Source organism: Hermetia illucens, chromosome 2, assembly GCF_905115235.1.
Source record: "Hermetia illucens chromosome 2, iHerIll2.2.curated.20191125, whole genome shotgun sequence".
In the NCBI taxonomy this organism is placed as follows: domain Eukaryota; kingdom Metazoa; phylum Arthropoda; class Insecta; order Diptera; family Stratiomyidae; genus Hermetia; species Hermetia illucens.
In genome coordinates, this window is record NC_051850.1 from 155,127,106 (window position 1) to 155,148,960 (window position 21,855).

The 21,855-nt window shown below is 42.1% G+C and overlaps 1 protein-coding gene across 2 annotated transcripts; it reads right to left on the bottom strand.

The window, feature by feature from the left end:
* Window positions 1–8,203: 8,203 nt before the first annotated feature.
* On the bottom strand, window positions 8,204–16,750 carry LOC119650010 (transcriptional repressor CTCFL-like). Of its 2 annotated transcripts, none has more exons than XM_038052479.1 (4): window positions 16,641–16,750; window positions 8,994–10,926; window positions 8,819–8,928; window positions 8,204–8,684 (listed from the first exon to the last, which is right to left on the bottom strand). In XM_038052479.1, the coding sequence occupies exons 2-4, from the start codon at window positions 10,894–10,896 to the stop codon at window positions 8,595–8,597; spliced, it is 2,103 nt and encodes a 700-aa protein (XP_037908407.1). In that variant the 5' UTR covers window positions 10,897–10,926; window positions 16,641–16,750; the 3' UTR covers window positions 8,204–8,594. The 2 variants fall into 2 exon arrangements, with proteins under 2 accessions (XP_037908407.1, XP_037908408.1); XM_038052480.1 differs by lacking the exon at window positions 16,641–16,750 and adding an exon at window positions 16,138–16,274.
* Between the last annotated feature and the right edge of the window lie 5,105 nt (window positions 16,751–21,855).

Sequence of the window (21,855 nt, forward strand, 5' to 3'; positions counted from 1 at the left end):
TGCTGGCACCCAACACCAACTGACTTGATATGCTATTGCTGTTTAGTGCTGATAACGCTTTCCGACTATCGTAACAGATTCGAATGGTGTGATCCCGTCATTTTTGTCGGAAGGATTCTTCTGCTCCCAGTAAAATGGGACATGTTTCTGCCTGGAATATGGTCGTAATTTTTCCGAGGGGTCGGGCCAGTCCCATAATCGGATTATCCGAGAACACCCCTGCGCTCGATTCGCTTCCCTGACTGACCTGTCGGTGAAGATGGTTAGGTCTGTAAACCCAAAAACTCGTGGCCATTTGTCGACCATTCTTTTTTTTTGGTAATTACAGCAGAATATGTCTTTTCAAAAACGAATCTAGAAATCATATGATCGGTTGGCATTAGAGCTATAGGATGTTTGTCAATGATGGACGTAAGACCGTATGATTACTGCCTTTCCAAGCTTCAATGGTATCGAATCTATATGCTTCGTTTGTCACTTTCAGTTTTACCTTCAAATGAATAGGAGGTAGATTTAAGTATCCGGTCTAGGCCTGCCTTAATAAGGAACTGACGTCCCGGTTTTGTGCCGAGGAGTTCACTTGAATATAATTCGTACCCATTATGTGTTTGCGATTATATTTACGTAGAGCGATTTCCATCTGTCGTTACTTTCGGTCACGCTGCTCCCAGGGCAGAGGTGAGGCAGCGTCTGATGAGTTGCCTCTGCTCTAGAAGAAACTGTTAGTCAGCTTTTTCGTTCAATCAGTTCGGCGCAGGATTTCTTTAAGGAAATTTGCGAAAAAAGTCTCCACTGACAAAACAACCAAGACTTTCTGAAAATCTTATATGTTAACGATCACTTGCATCACACACTAACTTCAAACTCAACTCCACTTGACTCCTCCAATAAAGCACCCGCTTAATCTTCGCTCATCGTGCCGACATCCGCCCAATAGCGGTTCCACTATATCCAACAATTATATCTGCATGCACATCATTTCGCTTTAGCCAGAATCAAAGTTTTGAAATGCATTTCATATTTTGCAACATAAGCGGGTCTATGTGAAAACAAGAAGAGGCAAGTTGGGGAAATTGAAACTGGACGCTTCAGGTGTGAAAGGGTTTGTGTATTTGTGTATTTTAAAAGCAGCTCTATATTAAAACCTTCACTACTGCAATTCATAATTCTAGGGTAAACTTAAGGGCGGCCGGCAGTCAGTTACTAAACATTATAGAACTATATCATTATTAACTTTATTTGAGCAAATATTGCTATGTAGAGTATTTCGGAGCCTAGACATCGTAAAGGGATAGCTTCGTGATTCTTTTCAAATTAACCTCAACGTAAAGGCAAATTAAGCTTCTCACCAAAGCCCACAGACAGTAACCCTTTAAGGTTTTGTTTTACACAAAACCTTAAAAAAGTTAATGATCATTTTCGGAATATTAGAAAATTGCAATATTAACCTTGAAAATATATAAATCAATTTAAAATGTGAGAGGGTTTTGTAAATAAAATTGTCAAAACGAAGGCAAAAATCATCATTTTTGATTCACTATTTTAAAATAAGTGAATATCGGGATGGGAATTAAGAAATTGAAAGGAGGGCAATGGTGGTGAAGGAAATTAAGCTCGAGGGAAAGGAAAGATGCACTCAAAGAAATGAATCTCTCGCCGACTCGTTGCAGGACAAAGTGACAAAATGATGCGGATGCTGCGAAGCTGGTTGTGCTACACTATTCAAGGGAAAAATCTGCAAATAATCGCAAAGACGCGGCTATATAAAATTTCGTTTTCAAAATACGTCACATTCATTATTTGTTTCCTGTCCACGCCTTTGTGGCACACACAGTCTATTCGTTGTTATTGTTTTCTTCTTCCAGCACATTTTTATTTTCAAAGGAACTATACTCCAGCTTCACTATCATCTCACTTTATGCTGTGCAAGTGGTCCGCTTACGGCAGCAGGAATATGCACAAAGACGAACAGAACACATCCATGACGGTGGGATTCGAACCCGGAGCAACGAGATCGAGAGGCTAATGGTATACCAGCTCAACCATCACGCCGTCGCCTCTTTAAATTCGTTTTAGAAATACGAAATGGCATGGGCATACTTTTGGAAAATTTAAAGGAAATCCTACTGTTACTATCAAAGTTATAATATGTAAAAGTTTCCAATGTAGTATGAATTTACTTTCCCGAATACATTAGACATAAGATGTGTTATATATGTATAGCGATATATATATCAAGGCCAGGGAAAGTGTGTACAAAAACTCCGCCATGCTATTAACATAGTATGCTGGTCCCAAGCCCAGGTAAAGGAGGAGGGTTTGAGGCAACGTACTCTGTACTATCCTCAGTAAAACAAAAATAAAATGCTGAGATCAGGGAAAGAGATAAATAGAGTATAGTTGGAGTTATTCTACTATGCCAAATCCTACCTGATCTCTCTTGGTGACAGGCCCCGCGACAGGTCGACCAAGAAAATGCATAGAATGTCGTTACAAACATGATGATCGTATTAAGTCACAGGCCTCGGAGAAATGCTAGGGCGTCCACCTCAGTCGACGCGGCAGGACGGGCCCCGGTCCTGTCGAGAAATGGGCAAGGGTTCTTGACGCATGGACGGCGTCAGGACGTAAGCAAGTTAGTCCGCACACAACGAACAAAACAAATACGTGTCTGCACGCTAAATGTTGGTACCCTAACTGGAAAGACCGAGGAACTCGCAAGAGCCCTTCGGAGAAGGTGCATTGACATCTGCGCTCTGCAAGAAACCCGATGGTCTGGTTCCAAAAGCTGCGACATTGAACGCGAACGCGGTAAAAATGGCTACAAACTTCTCTATTTTGGTAACCCACACACTCAATATGGTGTTGGCATTGCCATCTCAGAGGGTTTCCGTGATGCCATTAAAGAAGTCGAACGATTTGATGATCGGCTGATGAAGCTCACCATTATATCAGCTGATCGCACTATTCACTTCTTCACCGCGTATGCACCACAGACAGGCCGACCAGATGCCGAGAAAGATGCCTTCTGGCAACTTCTCGATGAAAAGATTTGTCACGTGCCTGCTGACGATTACATAATCATTGCCGGCGACCTTAATGGTCATGTGGGTGAAAAGGCAGACGGTAACAGGTGCCATGGGGGGAAAGGGGTTCGGAGCGCGCAATGAAGGTGGTGAGCGTATAATCGATTTTGCGGACACTCATGACCTTGTACTTATGAATACATGGTTCATCAAACGATTGTCTCATCTTCCCACATTTTATAGTGGGAACAATAAAACGCAAATCGACTATATTCTCATAAGACGCCAACATTTTACCACTGTCACTGATTGCAAAGTCGTTCCCTATGAGACCATCGCACCTCAACATCGGCCGTTGATTGCTGTCCTGCGAATTAAGCCACCGATAAAACGGCGTGAGGAACGCACTGGCTCGCCGCGCATTAAATGGTGGCGATTTGGTGAGAAGAATGAAGAAACGGTCTCACTCATACGATTGCCAACCATTACGAATGTGGAAGAATCATGGAACCAAATGAAAGACACGATCCACAAAGCGGCCTCTGCAACCCTCGGGGTCACCAAGCCAGGTAAGCGGTACATCAACCGAGATACTTGGCTTTGGAATGATGATGTTGAAATGAAGGTCCGTGAAAAGAAACGCCTCTACCACAAATTTCTCGACGATAAAACGCCTGCTAATTGGCAAATTTATAAGAATGCCAACCGGGAAGCAAAGAAAGCGGTCGCTGTCACCCGAGCGAACCATTTCAAAAATATTTACGATAAACTGGACACTCGGGATGGCGAGAGAGATCTGTATCGACTTGCTAAAAGCCGTGATGAACGCACACAGGATATCGAACACTTCTGTTGTGTTAATGACAAGAACGGACTTTGCTTACCAACCGTCGAGCCGCAATGGATAGATGGCGAGAATACTTCGAGCAGATTTCAACTGAAGAATTTGCTCATCCCCCACTTCCACAATCACCAAGCCGACATTTGGAGCAGTTCCACCAATCAGCGCAACTGAAGTCGAGGAGGCAATAAAACAAATGAAATCGGGGAAAGCAACAGGACCTGACGACATCGCATCTGAGCTCTGGAAAGCGAATAGCTGGGACCCAACACTGTGGCTCAGTGAATTCTTTAACCGGGTTATTCAGGAAGGAAGAACACCATCTGACTGGCAAGAAAGTACCACTGTTCCAATATGGAAAAAGAAAGGTAGCCCAGCAGAATGTTCAAATTACCGTCCGATCCGGTTACTTTCCCATACCATGAAGATTTTTGAACGCATTCTTGACAACCGTATTCGCGAAATCGTTGAAATAAGCGTGAATCAAGCCGGATTTGTCAAGAACTGCGGAACTACTGACGCAATACACGCTGCGCGGTTACTCATGGAGAAACACCGTGAGAAGCATCGCCCTCTTTACATTGCCTTTCTGGATCTAGAGAAAGCATTTGACCGTGTACCACACGAACTCATCTGGTATGCTTTACGACAACACTTGGTGCCAGAAGAACTCGTGCGCTGGGTTCAATTGCTCTACCACGATCCGAAAAGTAAAGTTCGAAGTATGGCGGGTGTATCAAAACCGCTTCGTGTCTCTGTTGGTGTTCATCAAGGAAGTGCCCTCTCACCACTCCTCTTTGTCCTTGTTATGGACACCGTCACACGGGATATCCAACGTCCAGCGCCCTACACCTTGCTTTATGCAGATGATGTTTTCCTAGCATCTGATAGCAAAAATGATCTCGAACAACTTGTTCAAAAATGGAATGATCGCCTCATGCAACACGGTCTCAGATTGAATTTAAACAAAACAGAATTTTTGACGACCGATCCCCATGAAACAGGCACAATCACTGTCAGCGGCAGTGATCTGCCCAGAGCTGAGCGATTTAAATACCTCGGGTCAGCGTTATCAGCCAATGGAGAGCTGCGTTATGAAATTGCTTCACGCATTAACGCAACCTGGATGAAATGGCGTTCCACAACTGGTGTCCTTTGTGATCGACGTATCAACGAACGTCTCAAATCTAAAATTTACCGCAATGTCGTCCGTCCAGTCGCTCTCTATGGTTCTGAGTGTTGGCCGACCATAAAAGACAATGAACGGCGTCTTGCGGTAATGGAGACGAAGATGCTACGTTGGACTAGTGGCGTCACACGTTTAGATCACATCCGAAATGAGGATATCCGCGATCGTTATGGGGTTGCACCGATCGTGGAAAAGTTGCGAGAGAGGCGTCTTCGATGGTATGGTCACGCAATTCGTGCAAACGAGAATTCACTTGCAAAGATTGGTCTGAACATCGAAGTCGATGGTAAACGACCAAAAGGCAGACCTAAGCAACGGTGGCTTGATACGCTGGATGGGGATTTGAAAGCCTCGAGATTGCACCCAGATCAGGCATTCGATAGAGCCAAATGGCGAAGCCGATCACGACGAGCCGACCCCGCTTGTGAACGGGACAAAGGCTGAAGAAAAAGAAGAAGAGGGAAAGTGTGTACAAAAGTCGTATAGGAGCATGTTATATTGACTTTTAATTAGCTTAATGTCTGTCTGTCATACCCTATTTATTCGGATACGGCTGAATTTATTGTTACGACATTTGGTGAGAGTATGTGGTCTTTAAATCGTGTTACATAGTGCAAGTGGCGCCGTTTTATATTGACCTTAAGGAAGGTGAGCGAAAGGAGTTATATGGAGGGACTTGTTTTTCGAAACTGACCTTATTTCTGATATTGGCTGAAACATAGAGAGTGGGGGTACGAATTGTATGCCCCAAAAAGTGAGACGGTTCTCGTTCTTAGATCGACAATCCCATTCCAATTTGTGTTCTGCGCGACAACATTTTACATAGATTTGCTTAAATTTAATTTTGTCTTGACTTCTTCAAATTGTTTCATGTTATCTGAGTTTCCGGACTCCTCCTTGGTATTCCGTCAAATCGACCCCCTGGCTTTCACCTATTTCAATTAGCGCCAATATTGTATTCGAAAGTAATTGGTGTCGTCTGTATATACCAGACCTATCCATTATCTATTCCACTAACTACGTATTAGCTGCTACTAAAGCGAGGATGTTTCACCATGCAAAGGCTTAGTGCTAAATACTCCCACTTCGTTATCTAATGAGAAATTGCTTAGCCCACCAGTTTTATTTCAACAGCAACTACAAATCCATCTCAGGGAAATATGCATAACATGAAATTAGTTATCTTAGTCCCGTTTAAAACAGAAATCAGGAGAAGCACCAGACGAGATATTTGTCAAGCACACGCACGGTGGAGTCACTTTAATTTCTAAAAACCACATTAAATCCCTGAAATGAATGATTTCCACTTAATTCTCCACCACGAAGAGCAACCTCCGAAAATCAAGGCAATTGTGCGTGGAAATGAAAACCATTCCTTCAGTGCTCAATTTGTACGCAGATACTCCAACATGGATTGCTTTGATTAAATTTTCAAAATGTTTTTCATCTGCACTTGACGAAACTCTTCTCCAGATTAGTGATTGGAATGAATTCTGGATATTAACCAGTTTACGTGTGCTTGAACTTTCGCTGGATGGATATGTCTATACTCCTCGAGTACGCCCTCCGTGCAGCCATTGTAGGCGGTAATAGACCTTCAGTGTGTCGATATTCAATACCACTCATCTCGTGAACGTTGCTGAATATACATCTGTAAATACAATGGGCCACATAAACGTACGTTCAGCTCAGAGCAACAGTTCCTTGTTATCCTTACTACTCAGACCGTAGGTTGATGTTGAGCAGTGTTGTTACGGCTGACTGGTTGAGCTGTGAAGTAGCACAGCGGATTCTAACTAGTACTCGCGAGCTCCTGGAATATGTTTACTCCTGAAATGTACATACAAGTAAAAAAGTATTTCGTATATAGATGTGCATAGGTGATTTGCTTTCATGAGAAAACTCCCAAAGGCGACGAGCACAATATTTGCAATTACATTATCTGCTGAAATGAATCCCAATTGACTATTTGATCAAAAAATGTAAAACATTAAGCTTTTTCAAAAATTGGTACTTTAGAAAATTGCAAACCACAATCTACCGATTTTTTAGGTATTTATATTGCACGCTACTCAAATTTGCACTTTTAATTACGTTTGCCACGTACACGCATTCCAATGTACAATAAATAGAGAATTTCCTAAAAATTGCATTAAAGAATGAGCACAAAGGTCGGAGCTGTATTCTCGCAGAATTCTTGGCTCGGCGGAGTGAAAGTAACATATGAACTTCGTGAAAGTCACCTCGAAAACGTTAGCGATGCGGTAGCCATATGAAGAGCTTCCGCACTGCTCTCAGAGGTTCTAGAATTATTCTAGTATTACTACTGACTCATCAGACTTTCTCAGATTAGATTTTCTCTCTGCGGCAAGCGATGGAAAAACTGTTGGAATATGGACAACAGTTGCACCATCTATTCATCGACTTTAAAGCCGCCTATGATAGCATAGCCAGGGTAAAACTGAACACAGCCATGAGAGAATTCGGTATCCCGACGAAATTAATAAGACTGACTAGGCTGACCCTGGCCAATGTGCGAGGCCAGATAAAAGCAGCAGGATCACTTTCAAGACTATTCAACATCAACAACGGTCTACGACAAGGGGATGCCCTATCATGCGTCCTCTTTAACCTGGCCGTCGAGAAAGTGATCCGTGATGCTGATGTAAATGCAAGAGGTGCGATCCTCTTTAAGTCGGCTACCAGACTGTGCAAGCGTACATCAAAATGGATTTTATTATGAACGTATGCATCCAATGTATTCGTTGCGATGAAAGCCACCAGGTTCTACCTATCGCAGTCCTACTCTACCTGATAATTTTCGTGGATATGATGCTTCCATCTTAGTTTGGATTCGAGATGTACTCCTAAATACTTGATTGTTTGTACCAGCTGGATTTTCGCCTCTGCTAAGGACGTGTAGATGCCCCACCTGACGTTCCTAGTAAGCATAACTAGTCCAGCGTTCCTATCGTTCATCGTGAGTCCGTTGCAGAGGCATTCATGCAGAATTGCATTCAAGCGGTCACATACTGTGTCCGGGCTTAATATAAAAGTGAAATCCTTGCTTAATATTTTCGCTTTCCTATTTTAAGCTATATGTAAAAACTCCTTTCTCTGAAACAGAAATGCAGGTGAACACAGATATATGTACCATTATTCACTAGTGCGTTTTATTGGCAGTAATAAACCGGAAATATAACTCACATTAAAATAGTTGATTACGTAAAAGCTACTTTCATTGAAACTAACTCGTGGAAAGTTTAACTTTAAAAAAATAGTATCGAACAATATCTTTTTTCTCAAGTGACAAACTATTTCTATGCTAAACAAATGAAGATCATATCAAGATCAACTTACAACCGGTTTATATAAAAAGGTATCGAGTTCTTCCGCGCATACTTTCGTTCTCAACTCCAGCTAGCTACATGCTTAACAATATCTTGGTTTTCTTATGCATATATAAAGCACATCAAGCTCATCAAATTATTGAAAGTTATATCACTGCTTCAATGGATGTGTACATATTATACACAGTCTATTGTTTTATTTCCAACTTAATCGTCTGTTTGTTGTGGTCGAGCTCGGTTACTCCTATAGTTTCAGTCTCCATGTTTTCATCCGCATCCTGATGTGAAGAAAAAAAGATAAAGAATGAAAGGATAATCTAACTGCTCCAAAACTTCACAACCATCTTATTGGACCAACGATTCTAAGGTTATTTAACATTGCTTTGAAAAATTATTTACATGAATTACTCACATCAAATCCGAAGCATGTTGCCACATTTTTATCCGCTGGAAGAAGCTTTTGTGGTTCGACCCGCAGGTTCCTGGTATTCATACTAGGAATGACGTCGCTAGCTATTTCCGCTGATGGAGAACAATTAAAAATTAATTAAACCTCAAATTTCAATAAAGTATAGAAGAGATCCTACCTGGTAACATGTACTCCTCTTCCTCATTCTGCATGTTTTCTGTACGACTGGGTCCATCGCCATCCATTTGAATAACTTCCAGAACTACGTATTGATGTCCATCTGAACCTTTTACCGCCAGCAAATTTTGCTGCACAGGTTCTTGTTTAATATGGACTTCTTCAGTTGTAATAATTGTATTTTCTTCTTCCTCCTCTTCCTCTTCCCCTTCGTCCATACCCTCATCATCTTCGTCCTCATTTCCAGTCACAATTTCCACTTCTTGCCCGTCAATATATTGAACGCGTCTCTGACGACCAACCCTCAAGGCATAAGCTTCCTCAATAATTCCCGACTCAGGATCGTGCAATGCCATGTGGCGGATAAGATTGCCTTTGTGACGGAATTTTCGATCGCAGTGCGGACAATGATGGGTTTTTTCCTGCGGTGCCGGTGGGGTATAGGATTTGTCGTGATACAGATTAATGTGTCGTTTAAGCAGTTGCTTCTGCCGGAATGCTTGGTCACACTGAGGACATTCGAAGGGTTTTTGGTCGGTGTGAATGAGCAGATGGGATTCTAAATGCCGTGCGGAAATCGAAGCGTATGGGCAAATATCACATTTGTAACATTTTTCACCCTCATGGGTCTTAGCGTGCACCTTGTAGGTATAGCGATCTGGAAACATTTTATCACATCTTTTGCATTTCAGAGGTTTGTCAGATGTATGCAGTTTTTGTACGTGGATTCTCAGGTCGGTTTTCCGTCCACACGTTGTAGGACACAATTCACATTGGAAAACGGGTTTATCGCCAACGCTGTGGATGAGTTTATGAGCTTTCAGGGAATTCGATTGTGTAAAACGCGCATGGCAAATATCACATTCATATGGTTTCTCCCCTGTATGAATCCGCAGATGTCGCTTCAACTTGAAGGTATCCGGCGATGCGTATGTGCAGTGTGGACATTGGTAAGGACGCTCACCGGTATGGCATCGAATGTGACGCTTCAACTTGCTCAACTCGACGCTGGCATAATCACATTCCGTGCATTTATGAGGCTTTTCGTGGGTGTGCCTATACCGTATGTGTCGTACGAGTTCTCCAGAGGTAGTGAAGCAGCTCTCACAGTATTTACAATGGTAGGGTTTATGACCTGTATGAGTGTTTACATGGTTATGGAGCGAGGCTAAAGTCTTGAAACCTCTTTCACAGACTGTACATTTGTGAGGTCGCTCTTCCGAGTGGCACTTCATATGTCTTGCTAGGAGGTAGCGTTTCGGACTAGTGTAACTGCAATAATTGCACATATGGACCTGTGAATATTGCTGTTTAATGATCTTCATTAGCTTAGGATTTCCCGTTGAATCCTTAGCTAACCCCTCTTCATCGTTTTCATCAAATTCAAACACTTCGTCTTTATCTCCTTCCGTGGCAATCTTTATACTCTCCGAGTCTTTCCCATCGCCGTCCTGGCCATCCATCAATACAACATATCGAACCTCATCTGCTTTCGCATTTTCACCTTCTTCGGATTCTTCAACTTTACTTTGAGTAGGCTCCTTGGGCTCCTGCTTCTTTACAATATGCACGACTTGCTCTTCATCATCGCAGATTTCGTAATTTGATAATTCCTCAGGTGGTGAAGTGAGGACTGGGTCGGAGTCCTTAGTGGCTTGGTAGTAATAGTTTCCTGCTTGGTCGATAAAGTATGTGCCACCTTCCTCTTCTTCTTCCTCTGCATCTTCATCCTCTTGCGGCTGTTTCTTTATATTCACCACATCAGTTTCAGTACTGTTGAGATACTGTATAACCTGACCGCTGACGTTACCTTCTGAAATTTCGCTGTTGAATGATTCCAAGTAGGTCTGGAGCTCATTTCCAGGTTCTTCTTTTATTTTGATTGCGGTGGATTTTGAAGTCATTTTCAAATGTTGAAGTTATCACGTCTTTAGCTGTAAAGATGGAAGAAGGAAATTAAATTCTGTTTAAAAATTGACATTCGAATTTATCCGAAAAGAGTTTTTTCATATTTTCAATATTTTATGGTGGCCGTTTTGCCCACTTGTAATGGGAAGTTGATATAATTCCCTTCAAGCAGAAGAGGGGGGATCAATAAGATTCCGAAGAAAGACATCCGTCTTAAAGGCAACATGCTTCCTGTTGTTGCAAAGATAATATCTAAAATTATCCTGAAACGCATCAAAAAAGACCTGATTGGCAGAGAGCAGGCTGTTTTTCTCTAGATCACATTATACTCATACATACTGATGCCTTATGAATGGGGGTTTTTCCTGATTCTCGTAAAAGATGACTGAAAGGAATACAAATTTGTCAGCTATCAACCAGCAAGGTCTGAAAATTTACTGCTACCGAAACGTCAACAAAGTCTCGGATACCTCACTTCGTAGTCCTTTGGCTATCGAAAACGGACTACGATTCATTCCTGGAAGGAAGCAAGCTCCTCGACAATGGTATCGAGCGGCCCCAGAATGGTTGCTTCCTCCAACTCGAGAGAGAGTTCCAGAGATATAAGCAGGAGATTCCGGGTCTAAGCGAAGTAAAATGATGGGACTCTGGAGAGTACTTCTTCCTCCCCCGCGGCGCAGCGCTTTTGTACGCTGGAAAGAGATGTGGTAGCAGACGCTAATTCAAGTATCAGTGATATAGTGAGGAAGGACGCTTTCTACGAGCAATTGTATGAAGGCCACGAAGGGCTTCTTAAAAGTGCCATTTTGATGGGTGATCTGAATGCAAAGGTAGCTTTGGTAACATCTGGGACATGTGATGAGGAAGCACGGTCTTGGCGACGGTAACGATAATGATGGGAGAGCACATAGTCTGTCATAAGGTCATTTGTGTTAAACTGGTCGTAGGAGCAATCAGATTGACCACCTTGTGATCAGCAGTAGATTTAGAATTTGCCTTCTGGATATAATACTTTCAGAAGTGTATACCGCATAGCGAAGCAACTCGCATGCGGTCGCAAGCGTTTCGATGGTTCTGTGAGAGACGATAACGATCGACTCGTCATTCACGATGGGAAGAACAGATGTTCCGCCTCTGGTGGATGAAATGGTTAGTCGCGGTACCGCGTGGATATGAAGTGCTCCTCAAACCACAAGAGAAAGGGATAAATCATATCGGCTACAATGCACTGAAACGAAGTAAAGCCCCTGGGATTGACGGTCTCCCCGCATCGCTATATCTGCGCTTTCTGGAGATTTTTTAATAATAATAACCGTTGGCGCAACAATTCGATTGGATCAGGGCCTTGAAGTGTGTTAGAGAACATTATTCAAGACCGTAACGGTACACTACAGGATTACAGTACCCCATAGGACGCCCATAGGCGACAGCAACACGCTCGCCCGAAATTATTCCGCTGATTTGACTCGGGTACTCATTCGCAGCTGAGTCGACGTATCTGGTATCCGACGTCAAATCACGATACAAATTCCACTGCCCCCAGTGATATTTGAACCGTGACCTTCCGTACGACCACCTTGTGGTCTAACCACTCAGCTATCTGGACAGATATTTTACTTCCATTTATACGGAATGCCTGGGAATCCAAAACCTTTCTCAGAGAGTGCACGAAGGGAATGATCATTACATTCCAAAGAGCCTTGACCTGATGTCGCCCGACGCATTAACAATGCTAAATCCGTTTTCGCTTTGCTATCGGAAATCTGAAAATGCAATTATCTCAACACCAAGATCAAATTAAGACTGTAAAACAAAACCTTATTAAAATTGGTTTCCTGTCTGTCTGTTATACGCACTTTTCTTAGAAATGATTATACCGATTGACACGAAATTTGGTGGGATCTGTGAATGCACACGCATGCAGTGAGTTACATCGTTCTATGCGCAACATGCAGGGAGGGGTCTCCATACATGCAGAAAGGGGGTATAGAATTTTTTTTCACCAAATATAGCCATGTGGAGTATCAAATGAAAGATCTCGATTAGTATATTGCAATGCTGGCCTCACTTCAGAATTAATGCACAAGGGGAGAGAGCGGGGGTTAGAAGGTGGCCATTTCTTTCACGGGCCCATTCTCAGAACCTACCCAACCGAGAAATCTGAAAAAAACTCACAAAGCTGCTATTGTACGATGCATGGGCTCCGAAATACCTTCCATGCCGATACTCCCTTTAAGTTCATCCTAGAATCATGCAGTTTTGTAGTAATATAGACTAAAATATAAAGCATGATTCTACCAAGTAGGTAGAGGTAGGGGGTCAAAAATTCTTCGGAGGATTCTTCTCTAGAATGTGAGGACTGACAAGATCATAGTCTTGTACAGTAAGAGCTTTGACCCTATGGAGAGACGTTTCGAGCGAATCAGCTTTTGTAAGCTGAAATAGTCTCTGGTCTCAAAGTTGTAGTCTACTATCTTTATTGTTTTTGTTTGACCAGTGCGATTCGACATTTTTCTTTGGTTTTTCTTTCTTAATATGCAGCCCGAGATCTCGCGCTGTCTGCTCGATCGGGATGAAGGTAGACTGCACATCTCGGGCCTCTCTTGGTATAATAATATACAGTTATTAAGTTTATTTTAGCAGATGTCGGAATGGGACATATGGGACATACCTTTTAGATTTTTGTGTTTGGTAGTTTCCGAAAATGAGTCTTTAAGTGTTAAAATTTTTGGCTCTTTACTCGCGGGTTTTGAAACTGACGTCGAAACTAATGTCCGTTTCGGGAAGTACTAATTTCATTTGATACCCCACATGGCTACATTGATGAAAAAAAATTGAACGTCCCTCCTCTCTGTATGTATGGGAGCCCCCTTTTAAACTCCACGTAAATTTATGCGTGGGATTTTATAGTTTCCATATATCCACCACGTTTTGTTCGGATCGGTTTAGCCGTTTTGGAGAAAAGTGCCTGCGACAGACGGTGAATCGATTTTAATAAGGTTTTGTTTTACACAAAACCTTAAAAAAAGGAATTAAAAGGTAACACCCTCTCCGTCGCTAGTAGTGTTTATTTTATTAAGCAAGGTTTATACACCCGTGCACTGAAGAAGGGAACTTTGTTCCCAAAATATCGATATTTGCTTAATAAAATAATCATTACTAGCGACGGGGACGGTGTTACCTTTTAATTCCTTAAACCTTTTCGCCGCATTGTAAAAAATTGTGCGTCTGGGTATCACCGGTGCCATAAGCATGACATTCGGCGTAGCTCTGAATGCATTACTCAATTTGCAGCCGTTTGATTTGTTTATTCAGGTAACAATTGATATGGAGGGCGCATAGCAGTGGAAGAGTTATTGGGAGAACTGAATCCAATTTGCGCCACACCTTCTGGTTTTCGGATCCCCAAACATCTTTTTGGTAGAAGATATGAAGTTATCTTGAAACAAAGAGAAAACTGGGAGGAACTAGAAGAATGCGCGTGAGGATATACTGACGTCTTCTACACCAATGGCTCAAAAACAGAACAGGGTCCTGGGGAAGGAGTCTACTTCTCGAATAAAAGCGAGAAGTGGGGTTTTTCCTTGGACAATACGCTGCGGTCTTGCAGGTTGAAGTGTATGCGATCCGGAGGGCGGCAACGAGCGACTGAAGGACAGGCGCGCTGCAGTGAAGGCGTTAAGCAATCCTTTGATTACTACAAAAATCGTTCAAGAATATCGAAATATAGTGAAACTACTTTGGGTATCCGGTCATCGTGGTAGAGAGGAATGAAATCTTGGACGCTTTAGCAAAGGAGGGTTCAATTTCCATGCCCTCACCGGAACCAGCGATTGGGATGTCAGAAGCATTGGCTACTGTTGTTATCAAAGACTGGCAACAAGCTTCCCATAATGACAGGTGGCTGAACTTTAATGCTGCTAAACACACCAAACTTCTCCTGTTAGAACCAAACAAACATACTACAAAGTTTATCCTGCAGAAGTATTGTGGGCATTCTGACAAGCCATAATTTACAGAATAGGAATTCTCTAAGATGAAACGTTAATGAGGAAGTGGAATCCACGGAACATTTTCTATGTGAGTGTCCCGCCTATGGACGCATCAGATATCAGATTTTGGTGCTTATGTGCTACAACTGCAGTGGGTAGCATCACATCCACTAACGGAAACCCTGCGATACATAGACGAATTCGGGATATTCCGTTAAACGGGGAAATCAAGTACAATGGACCACTAGGATCTGAGTGCTCAGAGGCTTTGTTTCTCCCCCACCTCAAATACACACAAACAGTCAAGTTCATGGTCACGTCCCAAAGGGGCGCCATACGATTTGATTGATTGCAGAAACTTGGAATCGGATTGACGAGCGGAGAGAATTGAAGGCGAACGTAATATGCTTGAACCCTGGTAGCGCGACACATTTCAAGAAGTCTTGCGTAAGGGGCGTCGTGATAAAAGAGGGTTTATTATTGCGTCGTCGAGAAGCTCCCGTAAACAATAATGATTTCGCTACCATATACAGCTTCTTGAAAGAAACAGTAACAGGTGGTCATAAAAGAATAGCCAAAATTATTCTGGAACGCACCAAAGAACACCTCGACAGCTTGATCGACATGCATACTGGATTATTGCGTGAACTTCAAATCGCAACCACACCTGCCGTTCATCGACTTCGAGAAATTGTGCCCTTCTGAGGGAGAGAAGTGTTTCAAAGAAATTTACTTGACCTCGGTGTGGGGTTACCAATTATCCATTCTAACCAAAGTAACAACTTGAATAGCAAATTGTTAAGCACTCTAAGAACTCAGTAGTCGGGAAAAACTCAGTAACTGTGGATGCTGACCTATTTATGAGGCTTGGATTGTATTCTAAGTCGCATTCACAGAGCACATTGAGATGTTGCCGAAGCTACAATCTGTACAAAAATAAGACGATCATTGAAATCTTCGAAGTGCTATGACAGAAAAATGCAATTTGCTTTAATCACATCCGCAGGTATCAAAAAGAGCATCAACGAAGGACAAACTACATCTTCTCCCAAAACCCAACCGGGGAAAGTACGAAATCGAAAATAGCTCAACTCCTTTCCCTTGCTCTGAAATGAAACTGTGACCAAGTGAAAGGGTAAGTGCCCATATCTTCCCTGACACTTGGGGCTCGGTTTAGTCATCGATTGCTGATTCATTTACGTGCGAGACTATTAAAAACCTCGCTCAATGAAACGCATAACCCACCCAGCAGCAATAACCAAACGACGAAAAGGAAATCCACACGAGGGAATAATTTCTGTAGTTCACTTTCAGCAAATCGCAAATCTTATTTGCAATTTGGGTATCTCAACTTCAGCTGCATATCCCAAGCAAACCGAATGGAAAATATCGCGAGAGTCACCAAGCTGCATAAGAATGTCGTAACCACCTTCAGCACATAAACAAAACATTTAAATTCCGTAAATAGAAGGAAAATCCACCGCCAGATTTCGTCAATTCTCACTGAGACCCAGGGGGCTCCACTAACACACGCGACAATTCAGAATTTTATCGTCACTTGGCGCTGCTCTCAAAATGGCGACCAGATTCCGCATTCATCGGGGGTGTACGGGCATTCACAGCCGCCTTCCACAAGATATTAATCCGATGTTTCAATCAGCAGCAACCATTCACTTCAGCGGACGTACCAACGAACGACAGTAAGCTAAAGAAAACGTAAATAACAGAAGAGTTTGTGACATATTCACCTTTTTCGCTTGTGTTTTGAATGGCTAATTCCATGAATGGCCGTGAGGGCGTTGGATACGATTTACCCACGTTCGTTTTCCCGACGCAGCTGCCGCTCACGGTAGAACGTTGCAAAATACTAGCGAGGCCACTCTTCGTGGACGCGACGCTTAGCGAGAGATGGCGCGATGTGCGCTGGTATGTGTATGAAACCCATCCGCACTTCCTCACTCCACATTTGCAGATGTAGTGGTTCTCGTCAAACAACCTGTCTCTCTCTCAAATGAATTCAATGAATTTCTACTCATTTCGTCCTGTCATTGCATATACTTAGGAAAAACAAAACCGGGGAATCCCCCGTTGCTGTTTGACTTTCTTTCAGCAAAATTACCTTCAAGTCTATTACAGGGAAAATGGCCGCAAAGTGGGGGAATCTTTTGAAAAACTTTAAACGCCGTATCTCCGTTAATATTGAGAATCTCACGACAAAGAGCTTAATTTGTGATCACTTGTATTGCGGAGAATTAGACCTGGAAAATGGCCGCAAAGGGGGGAATCTTTTGAAAAACTTTAAATGCCTGTATCTCCGTTAATATTGAGAATTTCGCGAAAGCTTAATTTATGATCACTTCTATTGCAGAGAATTATTCCTGCAAAGTGGTATATGGTTTGGGTGGTCTAAGTAGCGGCAAAAGGGCCCCTGTCGTCAGGGTTTTCCTACATCTGACTAACTTTCTGTTTTTGGGTTTTTTGGATCGCTCCTTTCTTGGTCCACAGTCACTCATGGTGGTCTCTGACATCGTCACATCGAATAACGTCCATACGAACGAATCCAGCCAATTCGTTCTTCATTGTTGGTGAATTTATCGACCAAGATGTCACAGCCTTAGCAGAGTACCTCGTTGAATATGAGGGAGCAGAACTAGTATTTGAATAGCTAACGATGAAATTCAAAGCACATCTACGCCGTTGCAGTAGCAAAGAAGCTTCTACATCTGCGACAGCCTTAAATGCAACTGCTCGGCAGACTGAACCCGTAAATCACTAGGAAAGGATTAGGATTTGCAAGTTCAGTGGAAACTACACGGACCGACAGCATTCTGTGACCTATTTACAGCCATGCTCCTTGAAACTACTCGACGAAATCCTGTTCAGAAGATGCAGGATCTGTGCTCGTCAGCAAAGTGGGAAGCATCTGAACATCACAGAAGCATGGAAGCTTATATGCGAGAGGTTTGATAGCAAGCACGTAATGGCCAACGCATTTATGAAGTTGTTGTGGGACTTGAGGTTCATCCGCCCGAATGATCCCAATTGCATAAGAAATATACTCAATACAACCAGCGAAGCCTTCAAAAGCATTAAAGAGCTGGGCGCCAAGCAGATTAATATTGCCCTTGTGTACCTGCTACAGCAGAAGTTGAGAAAGAAAATTTCATGTGAGTGGCAAAAAATTAAAAAGTTCCGATAGACAAAATGCATCATACCGTCCTGAAAGAAAGCAGTTGTGCAACGAAGATCAGGGTAGCTTTTAACGATTCCCAACAAACTTCATTAGGACATTTACTCAACGATTTGCTAATGATTGGACCCTCCATCCAAAGCACTCTCTTTGTAACACTGTTACGGTGGCGTCTACACAAAATCGTAGTAGCCGGTGACATTTTAAAAAATGTACCGGCAAATTGAGGTAGACGCTAGAGATCGCGATTTTCTTCGAATCGTTTGGAGACCTGCGATCCCAAGACACTGCCTGCGCCTCTTATCAAGTAACTAAAACATTACAGAAGTTGGCAATCGACGAACAATTTACAAACGCTACTATCTCAAAGGTTGTGTGCAAGGATCTCTACTTGGGTAATCTCCTCACAGATACAAACGACAGCATGGGAGTCATCCTTCCTTACAAAGAAATCACAGACTTACTTACTGCTGGTGGTTTTCGTATCAGGAAGTGGGCCTCAAATGAGGGGTTCTACAAGCAATACCTCAAGAGGATCACGCTTCATCCAGTTGTATTCAAATCAGTCTTGACACTATTAAGACACTGGGTGTTTATTGGAACCCCCTGGATGCTTTTACGTTCCGAAATTCTTGTCCGACATCCAAGGGCAAAAGGCAACCAAGAGGCGGATCATTTCTAGCATCGCTAGATTCTTCGATCCAATCGAATGGTTACAACCATCAATCCTCATCGGTAGGGTAGTGCTGCAAAAGCTATGGCTTCAAAAAGAAGAAGAAGAGAAGAGTTTCCCGATGTTATAAGCAAATATTGGCGTTCATACGTTAGTGACTGTAACCAGCTTCAGAAACTAAAGCTAACTCGCTACCTAGGTACTACTCGAGATAGTCTTATTGAGATACACGGCTTCTGCAACGGCTCCATGGATGCCTACGCCACTGTCATATACTTGAAAACTATAAATATAATCGGCGAAGCACAGGTTTAGCTACTGACCTTAAAATCAAGGGTCAGTCCTTTAAAGGTATACAAAGTATACCAAGACTAAAATTCTGTAGAACAGAATTATTGACTAGATTAATGAAACAAATCTTAGAAACAATAAGCTTGGGACAAGTGGTTAGGAAAGTGTTCCCGGCGGATTCTTCAACAGTATTGTGATGGCTTGACCATCAACCTAATAAATGTGTGATCCCAAGGGAATTCTCAGGGTAGGCGAAATACTCGAACATGCAGAAATGTGCAAATCCTGGACTAGACTTTGGGGGATCAATAACCATCAAAAGGTCATCCGGCCGTGGGGCAAAAATAACGAAGGCGTACATCGCCCTCTTCATCTGTTTAGCAAAAACGGCATGGATTCTGCCGGAACCTATATAGCGATTATGGATCCAATTTCATCGGAACAAGCCGAGAATCAAAGGACCAATTTGATAAGGTTCGTGCAGATACAAGTGCATATTTAGCAAACGAATAAATCATCTGGCATTTTAATCCACCTTCAAGTCCTTATTTCGGAGGTCTATGGTAGGCTGGCGTTAAATCTATTAAATTGCATATTGCCAAAAAAATTGGTACCAGTCTACTCAATGGAGAAGAATTATATACACTATTAGCCCCAATTGAATCTATTCTCAAGTCGTCCGATCATCAACGACATTAATGATGAAGAGGCTTTGACTCCAGGACATTACTTGACTGGTCTCTAGTGGCTATCCCTCAAGAAACTACTAGCGAAAACCTAACCCATCGAATCGTTGAAGGTCTTTGGGTTACAGCAGGGAAGTGGTAGGATGACCACTTTCACATTTTCATCGCTTTGGTTGAGAGTTGCAGGATGTCCAGGAGCATTATCAACTAATAGCAAAACTTTGTGGGATAAGTTTTTCATCCTACAGTATTCTTTGACTCCTGGACAAAATTCATTTCTAAACCATTCCGCCATAACGCCGAAGTTACCTAAGCCTTATAATTATGTCTCCAAATAACTGGCAGCGTGGTTTTCGAAATATTTTTAAGGCCCTTGGATTTTCCGAATGGTGCACCAGTAGAGGCTTCAGTTTGAAATCGCCAGCGGCATTTCCGCCCAAAACAAGTGTAAGCCTGTCTATGGAGACTTTGAAGCTTGGTGTTGTAGCTTCTTCCTTGGAAATAAATGTACGTGACGGTAAACGCTTTCAGTAAAGTCCTGATTCATCGACATTAAAAACTTGTCTCGGGCTGTAACCATCTTCATCAATAATACTTTTAAGCATGTTGGGAAATTTTTTCGCTTCTTCATAATCACCACTAGCCGCTTCTCCAGTCAATTTTAAATTATGCATACCAAATCTTGATTTTAAATTGCCGAACCATCCTCGACTTCCACTAAATTCGAAGGCTTCGTGTTCACTTCTAATGGTATTAAACAAACTCTTCGCCTTTTCTTGGATGACTGCAGTTAAAATTGCTATGTTTCTCTGGTTCATGTCGAGAATCCAGGCATACAGCAATTTTTCCGTCTTCTCTAATACAAAGGGTCGATGTTTTGTTATTATAGTACTTCCTGGTGAAGAAATGCCCGCTTTGCTCGCGAATTTTTTCCGCATTCCTGTTTATCTGCCTTCAATCCTATGAAAACGATGAAGGGGATAAGTTGCTTCCGAAATATATATCTACATTGAAAACTAAAATTCGTAGTTTGGAGGAAGCTACTTGTCTATCAACTTGCCTCTGCCTCTCCTTTTTAGGGCAACTGTGCCATACTCCTATGTGGGTTTTTGATCCTTTTTCTGTTAAAACAATATTGCCGCTTAGAATATGAAGCTCTGTTTAAAAATAAAGATTCTAACCAAGATGTAGTCGTTAATTTCTTAATCGAAATCAAACCAGTATCGTATTAGGCGATCTATAGTCTTGAGTTATACTACTAAGATTGAATTAAAACTAACGAGGCTTCTTTTATTTATGTGTCAGATAATTATGTACATAGTTGGATTGATTTCAATATTTGCAACGTCCGATCCTTTCAGGCTTTATTTGAACAGATTGCTTACATGCAACGGATCCTTATCCGGCGTTATCTGAAAGTGTAATTACCTAACTCGCTCTCATTGTTTATCTAAGAATAATCTTCTAATGTCCTTCCGTTTTCATGTAAACTTGCAAACCAACCATAATAAACCAAAATAACTTGTTCAGATGGTTCCTTTTGTTCACAAGCATCGAACTTTGATCACGTGCACCAAGTTCTTCCCTTTCAACAAATATGTTAATACATAACTAAGGATCCAGAAAACAAGGAATCAATAAAACACATTCACAACTCTCAAATACTTCTAATAATCGAAAACACCGACCACTGGTGTGAATATTCAGAGCTATATTCAATTCATATGCCCGAACGGCGCTAGCCTCCAATCCACTTTTATCTAAGTGAACCAACTCCGACAATGAAAGTGTGTAGAATTAAAAATATGTATGCACATAGTGCTAAAAATTGTGTGATAAGTCCAAGTAAAGACATGTTAACTCAAAGCATGCTCCTTAAATGTTCGAGTGTTATAAGTCAAAAATGATATAAGTCAAGTGTGATAAGTCGAGGAATACCTGTATTGGTAAAACAAATCCAACACGAGGATTTGTTCACCGAACAATCCACCCAATCCGTTCGTTCTTTGTTGACTCTGTTCTGTCCGCGGTGAAATACTTCGTTGTGCTTGCCTTCAAATTTGAGCCTCCGGAAGTAAAAAGCTGCAGAAACATTCTGGGATAATAAATCAACGTCTTTAAAA

What these genes read in the sequence shown, in the direction of transcription:
- LOC119650010 (XM_038052479.1), bottom strand. Translation starts at nt 10,896, where the DNA reads ATGACTTCAAAATCCACCGCAATCAAAATAAAAGAAGAACCTGGAAAT. An exon ending in AGAGGAGTACATGTTACCAG is followed by an intron (nt 8,929 to 8,993) that starts GTAGGATCTCTT and finishes GTTCTCCATCAG; the next exon opens with CGGAAATAGCTAGCGACGTC. An exon ending in CAACATGCTTCGGATTTGAT is followed by an intron (nt 8,685 to 8,818) that starts GTGAGTAATTCA and finishes TCTTCACATCAG; the next exon opens with GATGCGGATGAAAACATGGA.